This window comes from Caretta caretta, chromosome 1 (genome assembly GCF_965140235.1).
Source record: "Caretta caretta isolate rCarCar2 chromosome 1, rCarCar1.hap1, whole genome shotgun sequence".
NCBI classification, from domain to species: domain Eukaryota; kingdom Metazoa; phylum Chordata; order Testudines; family Cheloniidae; genus Caretta; species Caretta caretta.
In genome coordinates this window covers 393989-415925 of record NC_134206.1, presented here as the reverse complement: position 1 = coordinate 415925, position 21937 = coordinate 393989, and the positions used below count along the sequence as shown (strand labels likewise).

General features: G+C 51.4%; 1 protein-coding gene across 1 annotated transcript in view; it reads left to right on the top strand.

The window, feature by feature from the left end:
* Positions 1 to 21937, top strand: part of DNHD1 (dynein heavy chain domain 1) — a 171281-nt gene that overhangs the window by 137732 nt on the left and 11612 nt on the right. The window contains exons 31-34 of the mRNA XM_075125455.1: positions 5138 to 5569; positions 6056 to 6497; positions 10541 to 10687; positions 11786 to 11977. Of these exons, the coding sequence (XP_074981556.1) occupies positions 5138 to 5569; positions 6056 to 6497; positions 10541 to 10687; positions 11786 to 11977 (1213 nt within the window). The remainder of the gene's footprint in view (positions 1 to 5137; positions 5570 to 6055; positions 6498 to 10540; positions 10688 to 11785; positions 11978 to 21937) is intronic.

Sequence of the window (21937 nt, the reverse complement as noted above, 5' to 3'; positions counted from 1 at the left end):
AGCCCTTGAGGAATTCCACCATGATTTCAACCATTTCCATCCCACCACCAACCTCAGCCTGGTCCAGTCCACACAAGAGATCCACTTCCTGGACACTACAGTGCTAATAAACAATGGCCACATAAACACCACCCTATACCGGAAACCTACTGACCGCTATTCCTACCTGCATGCCTCCAGCTTTCACCCTGACCACACCACACGATCCATCGTCTACAGCCAAGCTCTGCGATACAACCGCATTTGCTCCAACCCCTCAGACAGAGACAAACACCTACAAGATCTCTGTCAAGCTTTCTTACAACTACAATACCCACCTGCAGAAGTAAAGAAACAGATTGATAGAGCCAGAAGAGTTCCCAGAAGTTACCTACTACAGGACAGGCCTAACAAAGAAAATAACAGAACGCCACTAGCGGTCACCTTCAGCCCCCAACTAAAACCCCTCCAACGCATTATTAAGGATCTACAACCTATCCTAAAGGATGACCCAACACTCTCACAAGTCTTGGGAGACAGGCCAGTCCTTGCCTACAGACAGCCCCGCAACCTGAAGCAAATACTCACCAACAACCACATACCACACAACAGAACCACTAACCCAGGAACTTATCCTTGCAACAAAGCCCGTTGCCAATTGTGCCCACATATCTATTCAGGGGACACCATCACAGGGCCTAATAACATCAGCCACACTATCAGAGGCTCGTTCACCTGCACATCCACCAATGTGATATATGCCATCATGTGCCAGCAATGCCCCTCTGCCATGTACATTGGTCAAACTGGACAGTCTCTACGTAAAAGAATAAATGGACACAAATCAGATGTCAAGAATTATAACATTCATAAACCAGTCGGAGAACACTTCAATCTCTCTGGTCACGCAATCACAGACATGAAGGTCGCTATCTTAAAACAAAAAAACTTCAAATCCAGACTCCAGCGAGAAACTGCTGAATTGGAATTCATTTGCAAATTGGATACTATTAATTTAGGCTTAAATAGAGACTGGGAGTGGCTAAGTCATTATGCAAGGTAGCCTGTTTCCTCTTGTTTTTTCCTACCCCCCCCCCCCAGATGTTCTGGTTTAACTTGGATTTAAACTTGGAGAGTGGTCAGTTTAGATGAGCTATTACCAGCAGGAGAGTGAGTTTGTGTGTGTATGGGGGTGGGGGGGATGTGAGAAAACCTGGATTTATGCAGGAAATAGCCCGACTTGATTATGTAAAGAGTTGTCACTTTGGATGGGCTAGCACCAGCAGGAGAGTGAATTTGTGTGGGGGGGTGGAGGGTGAGAAAACCTGGATTTGTGCTGGAAATGGCCCACCTGATGATCACTTTAGATAAGCTATTACCAGCAGGACAGTGGGGTGGGAGGAGGTATTGTTTCATGATCTCTGTGTGTATATAAAGTCTGCTGCAGTTTCCACGGTATACATCTGATGAAGTGAGCTGTAGCTCACGAAAGCTCATGCTCAAATAAATTGGTTAGTCTCTAAGGTGCTACAAGTACTCCTTTTCTTTTTGCGAATACAGACTAACACGGCTGTTACTCTGAAACCTGTATCACCTCTGTGGCAAAATGTATTTTCTGCAGAGAAAAAAATCGGGGGGGAACACATGAATTCTGCACATGCGCAGTGGTACAGAATGCCCCCAGGAGTAACCTTTCTCCCTCATATCAAAGATCTGAGTGTGCATGAAAGAACAAACAATGCCACCGCCATGTTTTATGTAAACAGGGAGGAACCAGATCAATGATCTGGTGCAGGGAAGCAATGAACACTGTAACACTAATGTAGTTCATCTTCCAGGCCTACACAACATGCTCGCAGACCATCTAAGCAGCATTTTCAGAATCAGAAATTGTTCATAGAGGATTCAGGCGTCAAGTCCATTATCAATCAGAGGGTGCGCCCCACATAGATCTTTTTGTAGCTGAACAGAACAGGAAAGCCAAGTATTTTGTTCCAAGAGAGGACAGAGACCAAGTTCTCAAAGAGATGCCTTCTGATCTCTTGGACTCAGGGCCTGTTGTATGCTATTCCTCCAATTCCATGTGTGAAGGAAGGTCAAACAGTTCAGGGCCTCAGCAGTGGTTCATGGAAATCAGAAATCTCTCAGTGATACCTCCAGTATTGATATGTTTCTGTCAGACTTGATCACTCAGAACAATGGGAAAACATTTCATCCTGATGTATTGTCATGCAATGGAGAAGAATTGTTCCGCTGATGTACAGAGCCTATTGATTAAGCACAGAAAGCAGTCTGCAAGGACAATTTGTACTGCAGAATGAAAACATTCTTCATCCAGAGCTTCCCAACATGACCTTTCTCCCTGAGAGACATCAGTTCCTTATATCCTTGAGTGTCTATTACCTTTAAACACCTCCTCTTTGTCACGAAGCACATTGTGTGTTCATTTGGCTGCTCTCTCTGGACGTCATTCACCAATTCAAGATCATGCTGTTGTTTCTCATCCTTCAGTCAAAAAGTTTGTGAAAGATCTTCTAAGAGTTTTCCCTCTGATAAGCTAACCCCCTCCCTCATGGAATCTTAATGTGGAACGTACAGGTCAGGGCGATCACAAGATAAATATGAATCAAGAGTGTAACGCTGCTGCAAAAAAAGTGAACATCATTCTGGGATGTATTAGCAGGAGTGTTGTAAGCAAGACACAAGAAGTAATTCTTCCGCTCTACTCCACTCTGATGAGGCCTCAGCTACAGTACTATGTCCAGTTCTGGGTGCCACATTTCAGGAAGGATGTGGACAAATTGGAGAAAGTCCAGAGAAGAGCAACAAAAATGATTAAAGGTCTAGAAAACATGACCTGTGAAGGAAGATTGAAAAAATGGGGTTTGTTTAGTCTGGAAAAGAGAAGACTGAGAGGGGACATGAGAACAGTTTTCAAGTACATAAAAGGTTGTTACACGGAGGGAGGTAAATTGTTCTTCTTAACCTCTGAGGATAGGACAAGAAGCAATTGGCTTACATTGCAGCAAAGGAGGTTTAGGTTGGACATTAGGGGAAACTTCCAAACTGTCAGGTTAAGCCCTGAAATAAATTGCCCAGGGAGGTGGTGGAATCTCCATCATTGGGGATTTTTAAGAGCAGGTTGGACAAACACCTGTCAGTGATGGTCTAGATAATACTTAGTCCTGCCACGAGTGCAGGGGACTGGAGTAGCTGACTTCTCAAGGGCCCTTTCAGTTCTATGATTCTATGTTTCTGTGGCGACAAGCCCAGCGTGGAACGGGAAGGAATGAGGTCAATTGACTCAAGCAGCAGCCTGATTGGAGACCCAAGTCAATAACAAATTGAATAAAGTCTACACATGTGAATGGAGGATCTGAAGACACAATAGAAATCCCAATGGCTGGGACAGTCACACCTAGCAACCCCAGCTAAGAGGACGGTGATTTCCCCCACCTCTTGGCAGGAAAGCAACGCAAAGGCCCCAAGCTGGAGAAACAAGGAGAGGGGTCAGGGCAAGCTCTCAGAGACACAGGGGGCTGGCTACAGACAGAGAAAGGGACCAAGACAGAGGAAGGATAGATGGTACCTACAGCAGCCTGGCTCCAGGGAGCCCTGGCGTGGGCCAGTCTGAACTCCCTTAGCCTTGCCTCTCTGCGATGACTTAAGGACTTTCAGGTGACTGATAAATTGTTACCTTGTTTGGAAAGGCTGCCTGGTGGTGCTGCACATACTCATTAAGAGTGTAAGAAAGGGAATGGTCCTGTTCTTGCGGGGAACTTTCGTGGCTTATACACTACCCCGGTGAAATGGGCTAGTGAAAGGATCTGAGTCCTCGCTCCCGCTCCCTTACCCAGAGGCCTGCCTGACTCGAGGGGTCTCCTTCCACTCTCCTGGGTGGCAGAGTCCTCGTAGCCCCGACCAGGGTGGGCCCAAGATTCCTGGGGCTTGACCCCCAATCTGGCTGTTGTACTTAGGACAGGGCTCGGGTGTCCCCACTCCGGGGTGCTCTGTCCACGCCAGGTGCTTCCCTGACCCACTCATCATCACAGACCGTTCAAAGAAAACACGATTTATTCCACAGCAAGTCATTAAAAATTAGGAGAAACTGGGAAAGGTGGAAGGAAAAGCCGTCACCCGCTCTGTGGCCCGGGGGAACCCCAGACAGCCGTGGCTGGATGTCAGGGCAGTTCACGGTCTGTCCCTCACATGGCCCAGGCCCTGCCCAGCTGGCTGTGCTGCAGGGATGCCGCAGGTCAGACACTTGCTCTGGCGGTGGCCACACGCCATCAGGCTCTAGGTGGCAGGGCCCTGCCCCCCAGCATTGCCTTCTCCCCCCCATGGGGGTTACGATCTGGTTGCTGGCACCCGAAGGCCCAATTTTGGAGTGCTGGAGGTCCTAGGCCTGCCCCCATGGAGCTGTGTGGGTCCTGAGTCACTCCCAAGGACATAGACAAGAGTGACAGAGGGATTGTTCATAAAACCAGTCCCAACCATTCCCACATTCATCACGTGCCCCACGTCTCTCAAGCATGCCATGCCATGGGCTCCCTCGCCTACCCCTGTGAGACCACCGCGCCCGCTGCTGTTAGGGTGGCCAGTCTTGGCTGGACGTATCCCTGGAGGGGCTATCCCATGACATAAGCTTCAATTAAAGAGTCATCTTTAACTCCTGGAGACTCCAGGACAGTCCTGGAGGGCTGGCAACCCTGCCTGCCATAATAGTAGGGTAGATAAAATAGTAGGGTAGATAAAATTGTAGTGGGCGGGATTGGGTGGGCAAAACAACCACGTGGCAGGAATTTGCAGGAAACCAGTAAAACTCTCCTCAGTTTAGCATGTACAACGTGTGTCTGCATTCCGTGTCTACGGCTCATATGTGGCCTGGTGTGTTTGGGTTTGTGTGTTCATAGCATGGGGCGGGGGAGGCGGCTAGTGCGTGCTCTCTTGCGGGAATTGGGGGGCCACGGGTTTGGCTGGTGGAAGTGGGATAAAAATGCAAGAACCAGTGTGGGGCAGGAGCGGGATTAAAAAATCCAGGGCTCTACTATGGGGGCGTCAGGGTCTGGCTTTGGGGTGTGCCACGAGTCCAGGGGGCCTGGCTGCCTGAGGCCCCCCCCCCGAGTCCAGCCTCACCCGTCTCCTCTCTGCTCGCCAGGAGCTGCTCTTCTACCCGAAGGACGAGCTCCCCAGCGACCTGTTCCAGGCTCTGGGCCAGGTGGTGTCGGATGCGAGCTTCTGCGCTGCCTCCCTGCAGAGTATCAGCAAATCCGCGGCTGCCCTGTGCCAGTGGATCTGCGCCATCTACTGGTACCACCGGGCTCTGCGCATTTGGGAGCCCACTTTGATGCAGCTGCAGCACTGCCAACTCCAGATTCGGGCGGAGAAGGGGCGGCTGGGCGACCGGCACCTGCAGGCTGAGAAGCTGAGAGAGTTGAGCTCGGACTGGGGCGTGGAGCTGCTGAAGGCCACTGAGCATCAGGAGGCGGTGGACCGCGAGCTCCGTCACGTCCTGCAGGAGAAGGAGAAGGCTGGCACTGTTGAGAGCTTGTTGGCAATGCACGTGGCCAACTGGACAGCGGCAGTGAAGGTAATGACTGGGATTGCCTCGTCACGTCCCCTCCCCGACGCCTGGGGCAGCCAGTGTCTCAGGAAGCCAAAGAGCCAGTGCTAAGGATTTGGGGACATATCTCTCCACCCGTTCCTGGGACTCCCCTTCTCTCCTTGCCCTGTACGCTGGGACTCCTGTAGGCCAAGTCCAGCGCTGCCCGGGGCTGCGGCAGTCAGAGCCAGCCCGCGGCACCTCTTGGTGCTGCCAGTGCCCACCTCCAGGATCTGCTCCCCCTGGCTGGAGGGAGGGGCCGTGTGTCGAGTTAGTCTGTCTTGGTGTGAGGGTTGGAGATATGAGTATAGACTCTGGATGCAGGGGTCTCTGGGAGTGGAGATTGGGGTGAAGAGGATCTGGGAGCAGGGCTCCCTCTGGGGGTGGGGTCTGGGTGTGGGGCTCTCCCCCGGGGTCAGGGATCGGGTTCTGGGGGCAGGCCTTCTCCTAGGGGTCTGCCTTGTCTCCTGACAGCTCCTGGAGCAGAACTGCAGCACGGCCCAGGGGGACGCACTCCTTTGTGCAGCCGCTGTCTCCTACTTGGGTGCCTTCCCCCCACCGCGGCGCCAGGAGCTGCTGGAGAAGTGGCAGGATATCTGTGCCAGGCGCCAAAGCTCCCTGGGGCCAGACGACGTGCGGAGGGTGCTGGAGAAGGAGCTGCCCTGCCCTGGCCCGGCCCCCCGTGGCCCAGCCCTGCTCCCTGTGCGACAGGACTTCTGCCTGCTGACCATGCTGAGCTCAGAGAGGGAGCAGCGTGCCTGGGACAGGGCCCGGAAGCCACAGGACTTGGCCGGGCGCCAGGCCGCCCTGCTGCTCTGCACAGACACTCGCGCCTGCTCCCGCGGCTGGCCCCTGCTGCTCGACCCTGACCAGCAGGCCCTCACCTGGCTCCTCATGGCACAGAAAGTGGATGAGGGTGAGTGAGGGGAATGAGAAGCCAGGCCTGGGACCAGCTAACCCCCCACCCCAGCACCTGACCCTCTGCCTCGGGTGGGTAGTGAATGAGCCCTCATAGAATCATAGAATCATCATAGAATATCAGGGTTGGAAGGGACCCCAGAAGGTCATCTAGTCCAACCCCCTGCTCAAAGCAGGACCAATTCCCAGTTAAATCATCCCAGCCAGGGCTTTGTCAAGCCTGACCTTAAAAACCTCTAAGGAAGGAGATTCTACCACCTCCCTAGGTAACGCATTCCAGTGTTTCACCACCCTCTTAGTGAAAAAGTTTTTCCTAATATCCAATCTAAACCTCCCCCACTGCAACTTGAGACCATTACTCCTCGTTCTGTCATCTGCTACAATTGAGAACAGTCTAGAGCCATCCTCTTTGGAACCCCCTTTCAGGTAGTTGAAAGCAGCTATCAAATCCCCCCTCATTCTTCTCTTCTGCAGGCTAAACAATCCCAGCTCCCTCAGCCTCTCCTCATAACTCATGTGTTCCAGTCCCCTAATCATTTTTGTTGCCCTTCGCTGGACTCTCTCCAATTTATCCACATCCTTCTTGAAGTGTGGGGCCCAAAACTGGACACAGTACTCCAGATGAGGCCTCACCAATGTCGAATAGAGGGGAACGATCACGTCCCTCGATCTGCTCGCTATGCCCCTACTTATACATCCCAAAATGCCATTGGCCTTCTTGGCAACAAGGGCACACTGCTGACTCATATCCAGCTTCTCGTCCACTGTCACCCCTAGGTCCTTTTCCGCAGAACTGCTGCCGAGCCATTCGGTCCCTAGTCTGTAGCTGTGCATTGGGTTCTTCCGTCCTAAGTGCAGGACCCTGCACTTATCCTTATTGAACCTCATCAGATTTCTTTTGGCCCAATCCTCCAATTTGTCTAGGTCCTTCTGTATCCTATCCCTCCCCCCCAGCGTATCTACCACTCCTCCCAGATTCAGATTCAGCCCTCTGGGAGGACCTCATCAGATTCAGCCCTCTGCTACTGGGGACCAGTGGCTCTAGAGAGAGAGGTAATTCCTTCTGCCAGCAGCTCCAGGACCCTCCAAGCAGCACAGCTCAGGTTCCTGGAGTCTCCTGAAGCCTTGGAAACAAGCAGGGAGAACTGGAGGTCCTGGTGATGTCAAGGAATTATGACGTGATTGGAATAACAGAGACTTGGTGGGATAACTCACATGACTGGAGTACTGTCATGGATGGTTATAAACTGTTCAGGAAGGACAGGCAGGGCAGAAAAGGTGGGGGAGTAGCCCTGTATGTAAGGGAGCAGTATGACTGCTCAGAGCTCCGGTACGAAACTGCAGAAAAACCTGAGTGTCTCTGGATTAAGTTTAGAAGTGTGTGCAACAAGAGTGATGTTGTGGTGGGAGTCTGCTATAGACCACCAGACCAGGGGGATGAGGTGGATGCGGCTTTCTTCCAGCAGCTCACGGAAGCTACTAGATCGCACGCCCTGGTTCTCATGGGTGACTTTAATTTTCCTGATATCTGCTGGGAGAGCAATACAGCGGTGCATAGACAATCCAGGAAGTTTTTGGAAAGCGTAGGGGACAATTTCCTGGTGCAAGTGCTAGAGGAGCCAACTAGGGGGGGAGCTTTTCTTGACCTGCTGCTCACAAACCGGGTAGAATTAGTGGGGGAAGCAAAAGTGGATGGGAATCTGGGAGGCAGTGACCATGAGTTGGTTGAGTTCAGGATCCTGACACAGGGAAGAAAGGTAAGCAGTAGGATACGGACCCTGGACTTCAGGAAAGCAGACTTCGACTCCCTCAGGGAATGGATTTGTAGGATCCCCTGGGGGACTAACATGAAGGGGAAAGGAGTCCAGGAGAGCTGGCTGTATTTCAAGGAATCCCTGTTGAGGTTACAGGGACAAACCATCCCGATGTGTGGAAAGAATAGTAAATATGGCAGGCGACCAGCTTGGCTTAACGGTGAAATCCTAGCGGATCTTAAGCATAAAAAAGAAGCTCACAAGAAGTGGAAGGTTGGACAAATGACCAGGGAAGAGTATAAAAATATTGCTCGGGCATGTAGGAATGAAATCAGGAGGGCCAAATCGCACCTGGAGCTGCAGCTAGCGAGAGATGTTAAGAGTAACAAGAAGGGTTTCTTCAGGTATGTTGGCAACAAGAAGAAAGCCAAAGAAAGTGTGGGCCCCTTAATGAATGAGGGAGGCAACCTAGTGACAGAGGCTGTGGAAAAAGCTAATGTACTCAATGCTTTTTTTGCCTCTGTCTTCACGAACAAGGTCAGCTCCCAGACTGCTGCACTGGGCATCACAACATGGGGAATAGATGGCCAGCCCTCTGTGGAGATAGAGGTGGTTAGGGACTATTTAGAAAAGCTGGACGTGCACAAGTCCATGGGGCCGGACGAGTTGCATCTGAGAGTGCTAAAGGAACTGGCGGCTGTGATTGCAGAGCCATTGGCCATTATCTTTGAAAACTCGTGGCGAACGGGGGAAGTCCCGGATGACTGGAAAAAGGGTAATGTAGTGCCAATCTTTAAAAAAGGGAAGAAGGAGGATCCTGGGAACTACAGGCCAGTCAGCCTCACTTCAGTCCCCGGAAAAATCATGGAGCAGGTCCTCAAAGAATCAATCCTGAAGCACTTACATGAGAGGAAAGTGATCAGGAACAGTCAGCATGGATTCACCCAGGGAAGGTCATGCCTGACTAATCTAATCGCCTTCTATGATGAGATTACTGGTTCTGTGGATGAAGGGAAAGCAGTGGATGTATTGTTTCTTGACTTTAGCAAAGCTTTTGACACGGTCTCCCACAGTATTCTTGTCAGCAAGTTAAAGAAGTATGGGCTGGATGATTGCACTATAAGGTGGGTAGAAAGTTGGCTAGATTGTCGGGCTCAACGGGTAGTTATCAATGGCTCCATGTCTAGTTGGCAGCCGGTGTCAAGTGGAGTGCCCCAGGGGTCGGTCCTGGGGCCGGTTTTGTTCAATATCTTCATAAATGATCTGGAGGATGTTGTGGATTGCACTCTTAGCAAATTTGCGGATGATACTAAACTGGGAGGAGTGGTAGATACGCTGGAGGGCAGGGATAGGATACAGAGGGACCTAGACAAATTGGAGGATTGGGCCAAAAGAAATCTGATGAGGTTCAATAAGGATAAGTGCAGGGTCCTGCACTTAGGACGGAAGAACCCAATGCACAGCTACAGACTAGGGACCGAATGGCTCGGCAGCAGTTCTGCGGAAAAGGACCTAGGGGTGACAGTGGACGAGAAGCTGGATATGAATCAGCAGTGTGCCCTTGTTGCCAAGAAGGCCAATGGCATTTTGGGATGTGTAAGTAGGGGCATAGCGAGCAGATCGAGGGACGTGATCGTCCCCCTCTATTCGACATTGGTGAGGCCTCATCTGGAGTACTGTGTCCAGTTTTGGGCCCCACACTATAAGAAGGATGTGGATAAATTGGAAAGAGTCCAGCGAAGGGCAACAAAAATGATTAGGGGTCTGGAACACATGACTTATGAGGAGAGGCTGAGGGAACTGGGATTGTTTAGTCTGCGGAAGAGAAGAATGAGGGGGGATTTGATAGCTGCTTTCAACTACCTGAGAGGTGGTTCCAGAGAGGATGGTTCTAGACTATTCTCAGTGGTGGAAGAGGACAGGACAAGGAGTAACGGTCTCAAGTTGCAGTGGGGGAGGTTTAGGTTGGATATTAGGAAAACCTTTTTCACTAGGAGGGTGGTGAAACACTGGAATGCGTTGCCTAGGGAGGTGGTGGAATCTCCTTCCTTGGAAGTTTTTAAGGTCAGGCTTGACAAAGCCCTGGCTGGGATGATTTAATTGGGGATGGGTCCTGCTTTTGAGCAGAGGGTTGGACTAGATGACTTCCTGAGGTCCCTTCCAACCCTGATATTCTATGATTCTATGAAAAGTTTCCCCAGCCCCATCCGGGGCCTCAGGGAAGGAAGGCCCCTTCTGCGAGCCCCTTTTCAGGCTCTGAGTAGGAACCGTCTCCTGTCTCCTGCAGACGAGTCCCTGCTCTTCGCCGGCTTGGACACGCTGTCCAGCACCGAGGAGCCAGGAAGCAACGAAGAGTCACCTGAGAAAAATCTCCAGGTGCTGTCGGCTGCAGACCCCAGGCTGGAGCAGAACCTCCTGGCTGCAGCCAGCACTGGTAAGGGCGGGCGTGTGAGCCGTGACCAGCTGCAGTGCAGGGCGTGGGGTCGACACGGCATGCCCCCAGCATGCCACTGGGCCTGACCTGGCTTCCAGAGACTCTGGGACCCCAGCGTACACCCCCTGCAGACAACTGGCCTCCACCGTGCTGGGGGCCCAGCGGGGCTCCCCAGAGACACTAGGGCCAGGCCTGCATTCTCTGAGTCAGATGGTTATTGCATGCTGGGAACCCGCACCCTCAGTAGGTAGGGAGCTGGGCAGGCTGAGGAGGGCTGGGCAAGCGATGGGGGTCAGGCTATGGGGGGCTGGGCAGGTGATGGAGAGCAGGCTATGGGGGCCTGGGCAGGCTGAGGGGGACTGGGCAGATGATGGGGGGGTCAGGCGGTGGGGGGCTGGGCAGGCGATGGAGGACAGGCTATGGGGAGCTGGGCAGGCTGAGGGGGACTGTGCAGATGAGGGGGGGTCAGGCGGTGGGGGGTTGGGCAGATGATGGCGGGTCAGGTGGTTGGGGGCTGGGCAGATGATGGGGGGCAGGCTATGGGGAACTGGGCAGATGATGCGGGGGTCAGGTGGTGGGGGCTGGGCAGGCGATGGGGGTCAGGCTGTGGGGGGCTGGGCAGGCAATGGAGGGCAGGCTATGGGGGGCTGGGCAGGCTGAGGGGGACTGGGCAGATGATGGGGGGGTCAGGCGGTGGGGGGCTGGGCAGGCAATGGGGGTCAGGCTGTGGGGGGCTGGGTAGGCGATGGGGGTCAAGCTCTGGGGGGCTGGGCAGGTGATGGTGGGCAGGCTGTGGGGGGCTGGGCAGGCGATGGGAGTCAGGCTGTGGGGGACTGGGGAGGAGATGGGGTAGGGAGCTGGGCAGGTGATGGGGGTCAGGCTCTGGGGGGCTGGGCAGGCAATGGGGGTCAGGCTTGGGGGGCTGGGCAGGTGATGGGCAGGCGGTGCGGGGCTGGGCAGACTGAGGGGAACTGGGCAGGCAATGGAGGGCAGGCGGTGGGGGGCTGGGCAGGCAATGGGGGTCCAGCTGGGCCGGTGGTGGGGCAGGAGCTGGGCCCTGGTGGCGCAGCAGGGGGATAACTGAGGCTGTTTCCCCAGGGTTGCCCGTCCTGCTCCTGGACTTTGAGAAGAGCCCCGGCTGCCCGGTTCTCCTGCAGCTCCTGCAGAAGGAGACGCTGCTGGGTGTGGGGGGCTGCACCCTGCGCTCAGAATCGCTCGGGGCTGTGGAGGTGCTGCCCTCCTTCCGGCTCTACCTGAGCACCACCCTGCCGCTCCGTGACTTGGGGAAAGGTAAGCAGGACAGGGCAAGCCAGGCGCTGGGGCTTCCCACCCTCCAGAGAACACTGCCTGTCATCTTTAAACCCCCTGCTTCCCCTTTGCTTCTCCCCCTGGGGCTCCCTACCAGGGACCAGCGACAGACCCCCCCCATAGCTCGTGCTGAGCGGTGTGAGGCAGGGTTAGCTCTTCCCCTCTCTTCCAGGACTTGGCCTGGCTGGGCCTTTTGGGGAAGGAGGGGCAGGGCTGAGCACAGGTTGCTGGAGGGTGACTTCCCAGAGCCCTGCCGAGAGGGGCTCCATCTCCCTGCTCCCGGTGCAGTCCCCATCTCATGGCGGGTTTTGGCTCTTTGTATGGGCTTTAGCATAGGGGCCATCCAGTGTTGCCCAGAGATATCCCTACTCCAAAGACACAGCGCATTATAAACAGCCTTAGTTCTACCAGGAGTGGTCCAGAGTTCCCAGTGGCTCTGGAGAGGAGCTGGGACCTAACTGGACATTGGCTTTTGGCCTCCTGGCTGGGGGAGAAGGACCCTGAGGTCAAAAGGGGGCGACAGTGGAGAGGCACGGTGCTGACTTTCATTCTCTCTCCAGCAGCTGTTCAGTGCTGTGCCTGGCACAGGGGATTAATAGCATTAAGGCCAGAAGGGACCATTAGATCAGTGACTGACGGACTTCTTGATGTCAGCTGGCAGCATGCACAGGAGTACACAGTGGTACAGGGGTCCATCCTCAGAGCTATATGGTCGGGAGCTTTACGCTCCTGGGAGGGTCTCCCAAGGCAAACGGGTCTGAGGGGAGGTCCCAGACAAAGCATGATCCAATCCCCCAAGTCCTCAACAGTAGATCAAGCAGAAGAAGATCTTCGGATCTCAACAGCTGTGAAAGCAGATGAAGGCTGCAGCAAGTTGGAGATCTCCAGTCGTCTCAGACTTTCTCTGCCACTGGGCCCCAGATCTTCAGCTTGTCATGATGGTGTGGTCGCTGTAGGTGCACCAGCTTCCCCACGTTAAAAGAAATCGCGCGCAGGCCTCTACCAGGGGAAATAACATCTTTGCAACCTTCCCAGCCCTGCAGTGATGGACTGGTTGTGACAGGGACGGGATTAGTGACTGGCAGTGCCTAGCCACGAATCTGTGCATAGGCGGGTGGTAGTTAGATGGTCATCTGGCACCTGAACTGAGACAGGTGCAATTTGGCAGCTGCTATCGCAACTGAGCGGTCCTCTTTAGCATCCCCTCTGCTCACCCCTCAGGGGGAGAGGGCTAGAAAAGGTGCCCCTAAACCTAGGCTCTCTCACCCACTCCTGGCTGGATTACCGCAGTCAGTGGGATCACTGTGCCTGTGGTTGAAGCTATAAGAACATAAGAACGGCCATACTGGGTCAGACCAAAGGTCCATCCAGCCCAGTGTCCTGTCTGCTGACAGTGGCCAATGCCAGATGCCCCAGAGGGAGTGAACCAAACAGGTAATGATCAAGTGATCTCTCTCCTGCCATCCATCTCCACCCTCTGACAAACAGAGGCTAGGGACACCCTTCCTTACCCATCCTGGCTAATAGCCATTAATGGACTTAACCTCCATGAATTTATCTAGTTCTCTTTTAAACCCTGTTATAGTCCTAGCCTGCACAACCTCCCCAGGCAAGGAGTTCCACAGGTTGACTGTGCGCTGTGTGAAGAACTTCCTTTTATTTGTTTAAAACCTGCTACCCATTCATTTCATTTGGTGGCTGCTAGTTCTTATATTATGGGAACAAGTAAATAACTTTCCCTTATTCACTTTCTCCACACCACTCATGATTTTATAGACCTCTATCATATCCCCCTCGTCTCCTCTTTTCCAAGCTGAAAAGTCCTAGCCTCTTTAATCTCTCCTCATATGGGACCCGTTCCAAACCCCTAATCATTTTAGTTGCCCTTTTCTGAACCTTTTCTAATGCCAGTATATCTTTTTTGAGTTGAGGGGACCACATCTGTACGCAGTATTCAAGATGTGGGCATACCATGGATTTATATAAGGGCAATAAGATAATCTCCGTCTTATTCTCTATCCCTTTTTTAATGATTCCAAACATCCCGTTTGCTTTTTTGACTGCCACTGCACTCTGCGTGGATGTCTTCAGAGAACTATCCACGATGACTCCAAGATCTTTCTCCTGATTATTTGTAGCTAAATTAGCCCCCATCATATTGTATGTATAGTTGAGGTTATTTTTTCCAATGTGCATTACTTTACATTTATCCACATTAAATTTCATTTGCCATTTTGTTGCCCAATCACTTAATTTTGTGAGAGCTTTTACCATAAACCATAAAAGACGGTGACTTTTGCTACATGGAATGTTCTCACCCGATGGATAACAAAGATAATGTATGGCCAGAAAGAAGAACTGCTGTCGACGCCAGGGAACTTGTGAGATATAATAACATCAGTGTCACTGCCCTGAGTGAGACAGGGTGCCCAGATGAAGGTCAACTGAGAGGAAAACTGAGGAAACTGAGGGTGCCCAGATGAAGGTCAACTGAGGAAAACTCAGGTTGACTGAGAGGTCAACCTGCTGCTCACAAACCGGGTAGAATTAGTGGGGGAAGCAAAAGTGGATGGGAATCTGGGAGGCAGTGACCATGAGTTGGTTGAGTTCAGGATCCTGACACAGGGAAGAAAGGTAAGCAGCACGATACGGACCCTGGACTTCAGGAAAGCAGACTTCGACTCCCTCAGGGAACGGATGGCCAGGATCCCCTGGGGGACTAACTTGAAGGGGAAAGGAGTCCAGGAGAGCTGGCTGTATTTCAAGGAATCCCTGTTGAGGTTACAGGGACAAACCATCCCGATGAGTCGAAAGAATAGTAAATATGGCAGGCGACCAGCTTGGCTTAATGGTGAAATCTTAGCGGATCTTAAACATAAAAAAGAAGCTTACAAGAAGTGGAAGGTTGGACATATGACCAGGGAAGAGTATAAAAATATTGCTCGGGCATGTAGGAATGTTATCAGGAGGGCCAAATCGCACCTGGAGCTGCAGCTAGCCAGAGATGTCAAGAGTAACAAGAAGGGTTTCTTCAGGTATGTTGGCAACAAGAAGAAAGCCAAGGAATGTGTGGGCTCCTTACTGAATGAGGGAGGCAAACTAGTGACAGAGGATGTGGAAAAAGCTAATGTACTCAATGCTTTTTTTGCCTCTGTTTTCACAAACAAGGTTAGCTCCCAGACTGCTACGCTGGGCATCACAAAATGGGGAAGAGATGGCCAGCCCTCTGTGGAGATAGAGGTGGTTAGGGACTATTTAGAAAAGCTGGACGTGCACAAGTCCATGGGGCCGGACGAGTTGCATCCGAGAGTGCTGAAGGAACTGGCGGCTGTGATTGCAGAGCCATTGGCCATTATCTTTGAAAACTCGTGGCGAACCGGGGAAGTCCCGGATGACTGGAAAAAGGCTAATGTAGTGCCAATCTTTAAAAAAGGGAAGAAGGAGGATCCTGGGAACTACAGGCCAGTCAGCCTCACTTCAGTCCCTGGAAAAATCATGGAGCAGGTCCTCAAAGAATCAATCCTGAAGCACTTGCATGAGAGGAAAGTGATCAGGAACAGCCAGCATGGATTCACCAAGGGAAGGTCATGCCTGACTAATCTAATCGCCTTCTATGATGAGATTACTGGTTCTGTGGATGAAGGGAAAGCAGTGGATGTATTGTTTCTTGACTTTAGGAAAGCTTTTGACACGGTCTCCCACAGTATTCTTGTCAGCAAGTTAAGGAAGTATGGGCTGGATGAATGCACTACAAGGTGGGTAGAAAGCTGGCTAGATTGTCGGGCTCAACGGGTAGTTATCAATGGCTCCATGTCTAGTTGGCAGCCGGTATCAAGTGGAGTGCCCCAAGGGTCGGTCCTGGGGCCGGTTTTGTTCAATATCTTCATAAATGATCTGGAGGATGGTGTGGATTGCACTCTCAGCAAATTTGCGGATGATACTAAACTGGGAGGAGTGGTAGAATCATAGAATCATAGAATATAAGGGTTGGAAGGGACCCCAGAAGGTCATCTAGTCCAACGCCCTGCTCAAAGCAGGACCAATTCCCAGTTAAATCATCCCAGCCAGGACTTTGTCAAGCCTGACCTTAAAAACCTCTAAGGAAGGAGATTCTACCACCTCCCTAGGTAACGCATTCCAGTGTTTCACCACCCTCATAGGAAAAAGTTTTTCCTAATATCCAATCTAAACCTCCCCCACTGCAGCTTGAGACCATTACTCCTTGTTCTGTCATCTGATACCATTGAGAACAGTCTAGAGCCATCCTCTTTGGAACCCCCTTTCAGGTAGTTGAAAACAGCTATCAAATCCCCCCTCATTCTTCTCTTCTGCAGGCTAAACAATCCCAGCTCCCTCAGCCTCTCCTCATAAGTCATGTGTTCCAGACCCCTAATCATTTTTGTTGCCCTTCGCTGGACTCTCTCCAATTTATCCACATCCTTCTTGAAGTGTGGGGCCCAAAACTGGACACAGTACTCCAGATGAGGCCTCACCAATGTTGAATAGAGGGGAACGATCACGTCCCTCGATCTGCTCGCTATGCCCCTACTTATACATCCCAAAATGCCATTGGCCTTCTTGGCAACAAGGGCACACTGCTGACTCATATCCAGCTTCTCGTCCACTGTCACCCCTAGGTCCTTTTCCGCAGAACTGCTGCCTAGCCATTCGGTCCCTAGTCTGTAGCTGTGCATTGGGTTCTTCCGTCCTAAGTGCAGGACCCTGCACTTATCCTTATTGAACCTCATCAGATTTCTTTTGGCCCAATCCTCTAATTTGTCTAGGTCCTTCTGTATCCTATCCCTTCCCTCCAGCGTATCTACCACTCCTCCCAGTTTAGTATCATCCGCAAATTTGCTGAGAGTGCAATGCACACCATCCTCCAGATCATTTATGAAGATATTGAACAAAACCGGCCCCAGGACCGACCCTTGGGGCACTCCACTTGATACCGGCTGCCAACTAGACATGGAGCCATTGATCACTACCCGTTGAGCCCGACAATCTAGCCAGCTTTCTACCCACCTTGTAGTGCATTCATCCAGCCCATACTTCCTTAACTTGCTGACAAGAATACTGTGGGAGACCGTGTCAAAAGCTTTGGTAGATACGCTGGAGGGGAGGGATAGGATACAGAAGGACCTAGACAAATTGGAGGATTGGGCCAAAAGAAATCTGATGAGGTTCAATAAGGATAAGTGCAGGGTCCTGCACTTAGGACGGAAGAACCCAATGCACAGCTACAGACTAGGGACCGAATGGCTAGGCAGCAGTTCTGCGGAAAAGGACCTAGGGGTGACAGTGGATGAGAAGCTGGATATGAGTCAGCAGTGTGCCCTTGTTGCCAAGAAGGCCAATGGCATTTTGGGATGTATAAGTAGGGGCATAGCGAGCAGATCGAGGGACGTGATCGTTCCCCTCTATTCGACATTGGTTTGTTTATCAGCATAAAGCTCAATTTCCTTGGCCTTTTTCGCCACCACTTATTTTTGATGATGTGGATTTTCCTTTGGGCTTCAGCCTTGAGTTGCTTGTACGACTCTTTCTTTTGCTGGTGTGATATGTTGTGTTGCCACATGCAATGAGCTTTTCTTTTCTTTTCTCATCGAGCAGACCCTGAATCTCAGCATCGTTCTCATCAAACCAATCTTGGTGATGCTGGGTGATATAGTCCATGGACTCAGCACATGCCGAGAATGGCAGCCTTTAATCCCTTCCAGAAATTTTCATCATAATCATCAGCTGTAGGCATAGCGGCGAACCTCTCTTGGAGACACTGCTGAAGTTTCTTCCAAGTCACTATATCTCGAAGGGACTTGACACTGAATTTCTATCATACTGATTTTGCCTATTTGCGATGCCTTCAGGCGATCTGGAAAGTCATGATTGATCTAACAAGTCGATGGTCTGTCCAGCAGTCATCGGTTCCATGCATGACCACCGTGATGTGGACATCCTTCCAATCTCGAGCTCTAACAATCTCGAGCTCTAAAAACATAGTCAAGAAGGTGGTCTTACATGTCTCACCTTGTCTAAAGAGGGTGTTCGTGATGATCAGGCCATGTTCTACACATTTGCTCAGAAGGAGGATGCCGTTGGAGTTAGCCTTTCCTACTCCTTCTTTTCCGATTGAGCCACTCCAGAGATCTGACTCATGGCTGACTGTAGAGTTAAAATCTCTGAGGAGAATGGTCTTGTCCTCCTTGGGAATGTTGGTCAAGACTCTGTCAAGATCTGTATAGAACTGCTCCTTGATATCCTCGATAGAATCAAGTGTTGGGGCATACGAGTGTTGCTGAGCTCAGGACGAAGAGTCATAAGACATTCATTGATTCCTACCGGCAATTCTGTAAGCTGAATGACAAATTTATTCCTAACAGCAAAACTGACACCATGAATGCGCCTGTCCTCTACAGATTTTCCTTTCCAGAAAAACGTGTAGCCTCCACCTTTTCATAGAATCATAGAAACATAGAATATAAGGGTTGGAAGGGACCCCAGAAGGTCATCTAGTCCAACCCCCTGCTCGAAGCAGGACCAATTCCCAGTTAAATCATCCCAGCCAGGGCTTTGTCAAGCCTGACCTTAAAAACCTCTAAGGAAGGAGATTCTACCACCTCCCTAGGTAACGCATTCCAGTGTTTCACCACCCTCTTAGTGAAAAAGTGTTTCCTAATATCCAATCTAAACCTCCCCCACTGCAGCTTGAGACCATTACTCCTCGTTCTGTCATCTGATACCATTGAGAACAGTCTAGAGCCATCCTCTTTGGAACCCCCTTTCAGGTAGTTGAAAGCAGCTATCAAATCCCCCCTCATTCTTCTCTTCTGCAGGCTAAACAATCCCAGCTCCCTCAGCCTCTCCTCATAAGTCATGTGTTCTAGACCCCTAATCATTTTTGTTGCCCTTCGCTGGACTCTCTCCTATTTATCCACATCCTTCTTGTAGTGTGGGGCCCAAAACTGGACACAGTACTCCAGATGAGGCCTCACCAATGTCGAATAGAGGGGAACGATCACGTCCCTCGATCTGCTCGCTATGCCCCTACTTATACATCCCAAAATGCCATTGGCCTTCTTGGCAACAAGGGCACACTGCTGACTCATATCCAGCTTCTCTGAGTCAACTGTCTCTGATGCCACTATCGAATCCATATCTCAACGACTATCACTAATCATGGGCCACCTTGAAGGAGAATTTTTGGACAAATGCACCATGAAACCAATGATATACCTGAGGTACGTCAATGACATTTTCATATTCTGGATGGACGGCTTAAACTCCATCACAGATTTCCACCACAACTCCAACAACCACCATCTGTCCATTAAATTCTCTCTGGAACACGCCCCCACCAGCATCAATTTCCTGGACACCACAATCAGCTTTGATGATGGAACCCTACAGACAACTATTTACAAGAAACCCACAGATCACCACACCTACCTTCAGAGTTCCAGTAACCACCTCAAACGCACCAAGAAATCTGTGATCTACAGCCAGGCACTCAGATATCACAGAACATGCTCTGTGGAGAAAGTCTGGGTTATACACCTTAACACACTCAAAAGCACCTTCACCAAACAAGGACACTCTACCAGAGAAGTAGAATCTTGGAACAGGCCACCCAAATACCCCAAGACAGCCTGCTTCAGTACAGAAATATCCCCCCCTGCAACTGCACACCCTTAGTGATCACCTACCACCCCACTCTGCAACCCACACAGGGTATCCTCAAACAGCTACAGCCATTGCCTTCCCCATCCCAGGAGCTGGTTCCCCATTGAGAAGTCTGACAGCCAGGCCACGAATGTTTCAAAGGGTGACCCCATCCTGAAAGAAAATTTTCTCCTGAACCTCCACTGCTGGCCTTCAAACAATCCCCCAACCTCTCCAAGCTCATCATCAGAAGCAAGCTCCCCATAGACCAGGACCCACCAAATCAATGCCGCACCAGACCCTGCGAGAACAACAGATGTAAACCCTGCAGACATCTTTCCACTACCGTAATGAGAAGACTGAAGCAAAGTAGGCATTAAGCAGCTCTGCCTTCCTATCATCTTCCGTGACCAGCTCACCTTCTCCATTGAGCAGCGGACCCACACCATCCCTGATCTTTCTTTTTTGTCTGACACATTTGAAGAACCCCTTCTTGTTGTCTCTAGTGTTCCTTGCCAGCTGTAACTCATTCTTGGCCTTGGCTTTCCTGATTTTGTCCCTACACGCTCGCACTCTGCCCGTGTACACTTCCTTGGTGACGTGCCATCCTTCCATGTCCTGTATGGGTCCCTCTTGGGTTTGAGAGAGCTAAAAAGCTCCTTGTGCAGCCACATTGGCCTCCTGTGGCTCTTCTTCTCTTTGCTCTGCGTCAGAATAGCTGGATGTTAAGCACCCAGCATTACATCGTTTAGGACCTGCCAGCCCCTTCGACTCCTTTTATTCCTAATTGGTCTTTCCTTATTGTCCACTATTTGAGTCAGTTGAAATCCGCCTTTCTGAAGTCCAGTGTCCGTGTTTTCCTATTCTCATGTCCTCCTTTCCATAGGATCTCGAATTCTATCAGACCATGATCACTTCCTCCCAAGTTCCCAACCACCCTTGCTTCGCAACTAATTCATTCCTGCTGGTCAAAACCAGATCCAAAATGGATGACCCCTTACTTGTTTCCTCAACTTTCTGAGTCAGCGACTTGTCCCTTAGAACTTGCAGGACATGAGCGCTGCCTGCCTGCCTGCTCCTTTCCGCACGCTGCTTTGGATGAGGTGGAGTCCACAGCTCAGGTGCTGACCGTGGCCGTTATTCTGCATCGGGCTGCATGGCTGCAAGCTTGGGGCATCCTGGCTGAAGTGCAATGAACACTAAAGGACCTGCCTTTGGAAGGTCCAGATTAGGCTCTGCAAACTTGTAGTGACTCCAGGGCCACCCTGAAGTCTTTGGCGTGTTAGAGCACCGCTGTAAAGAGGAAGTAATTTCACCCGCCGGCTCTGCAGAGATACCATGTTCTCTCCACAGAACTCATGGCAATTTGCACATATGTAACTCAGCATGCCAGACGTCCCGAGTCATGCAGATGTGACTGACGTTGGTCTAGCATCCCTCTATCATCCATGGACATGCTGGCACGTACATGTGGTCCTTCTGTCCTCCCTGAACAGGTGGATGAACCCTGCCAATGTGCACACAGAGCTCCCATTTGCTCTAATTCTGCCTTTTCTGGCCCAAGATGCAGATCGTGCGCACCTGGGGACCTTTTGGAACCACTGGCTCAGGATCTGCCCCTTCATGTCACCAGCAGGACACTTCAGGCTGGCTCACGAGTCAAGAGTGTCTCCCTCACCGCGCATGATGCTCCGTACAAGTGCTCACAGATGACACTGTGGTGATGTTTTATCTCACAAGCAGGGAGGGGCCAGGGCAGACCCCTCACACCAAGAGGTGTTGGCCCTCTGGAATCTCTGCATCAAGAAGAGAATCCCCCTTCGAGTGTCTCAGCACGCCCTGGCAACCTGCCTCAGCAGGTCATTCAGCAGAGATCAGAAACAATCTCTCAGCTACAAGGGAGTGAAGTTATTTTTTCAGGTTGTCGGGGTGTGACGAAGTGGGCCTGTTCTTAATGTTTCCTCTGAATAGTGTGGGGGTGCCTCAGTTTCCCCTATGCAGTTCTTAAGTATCTAGGTGGTGGGGTAAGGGTGTATGATCATTGCAGAGCCCTAGAGGGCAGGTGTGTGCAGGGATCTGGACACAGAGAATGGCCGACACCCTGTTTCCTGGCAACTGATGGCCTGGGCCCTTCCCCCCCTGCAAGGTGAGAGCTGAAGGGTTGGAGAACAAAGGAATCAGGTGACCACCTGGCCCGGGAAAGGAACAAAGCCCAGAGGAGGAGGGGCTGGAGGGGTTTTCAGTTTGGGGCTGGCTGGGACATGGAGTGAAGTGCAGACCTGG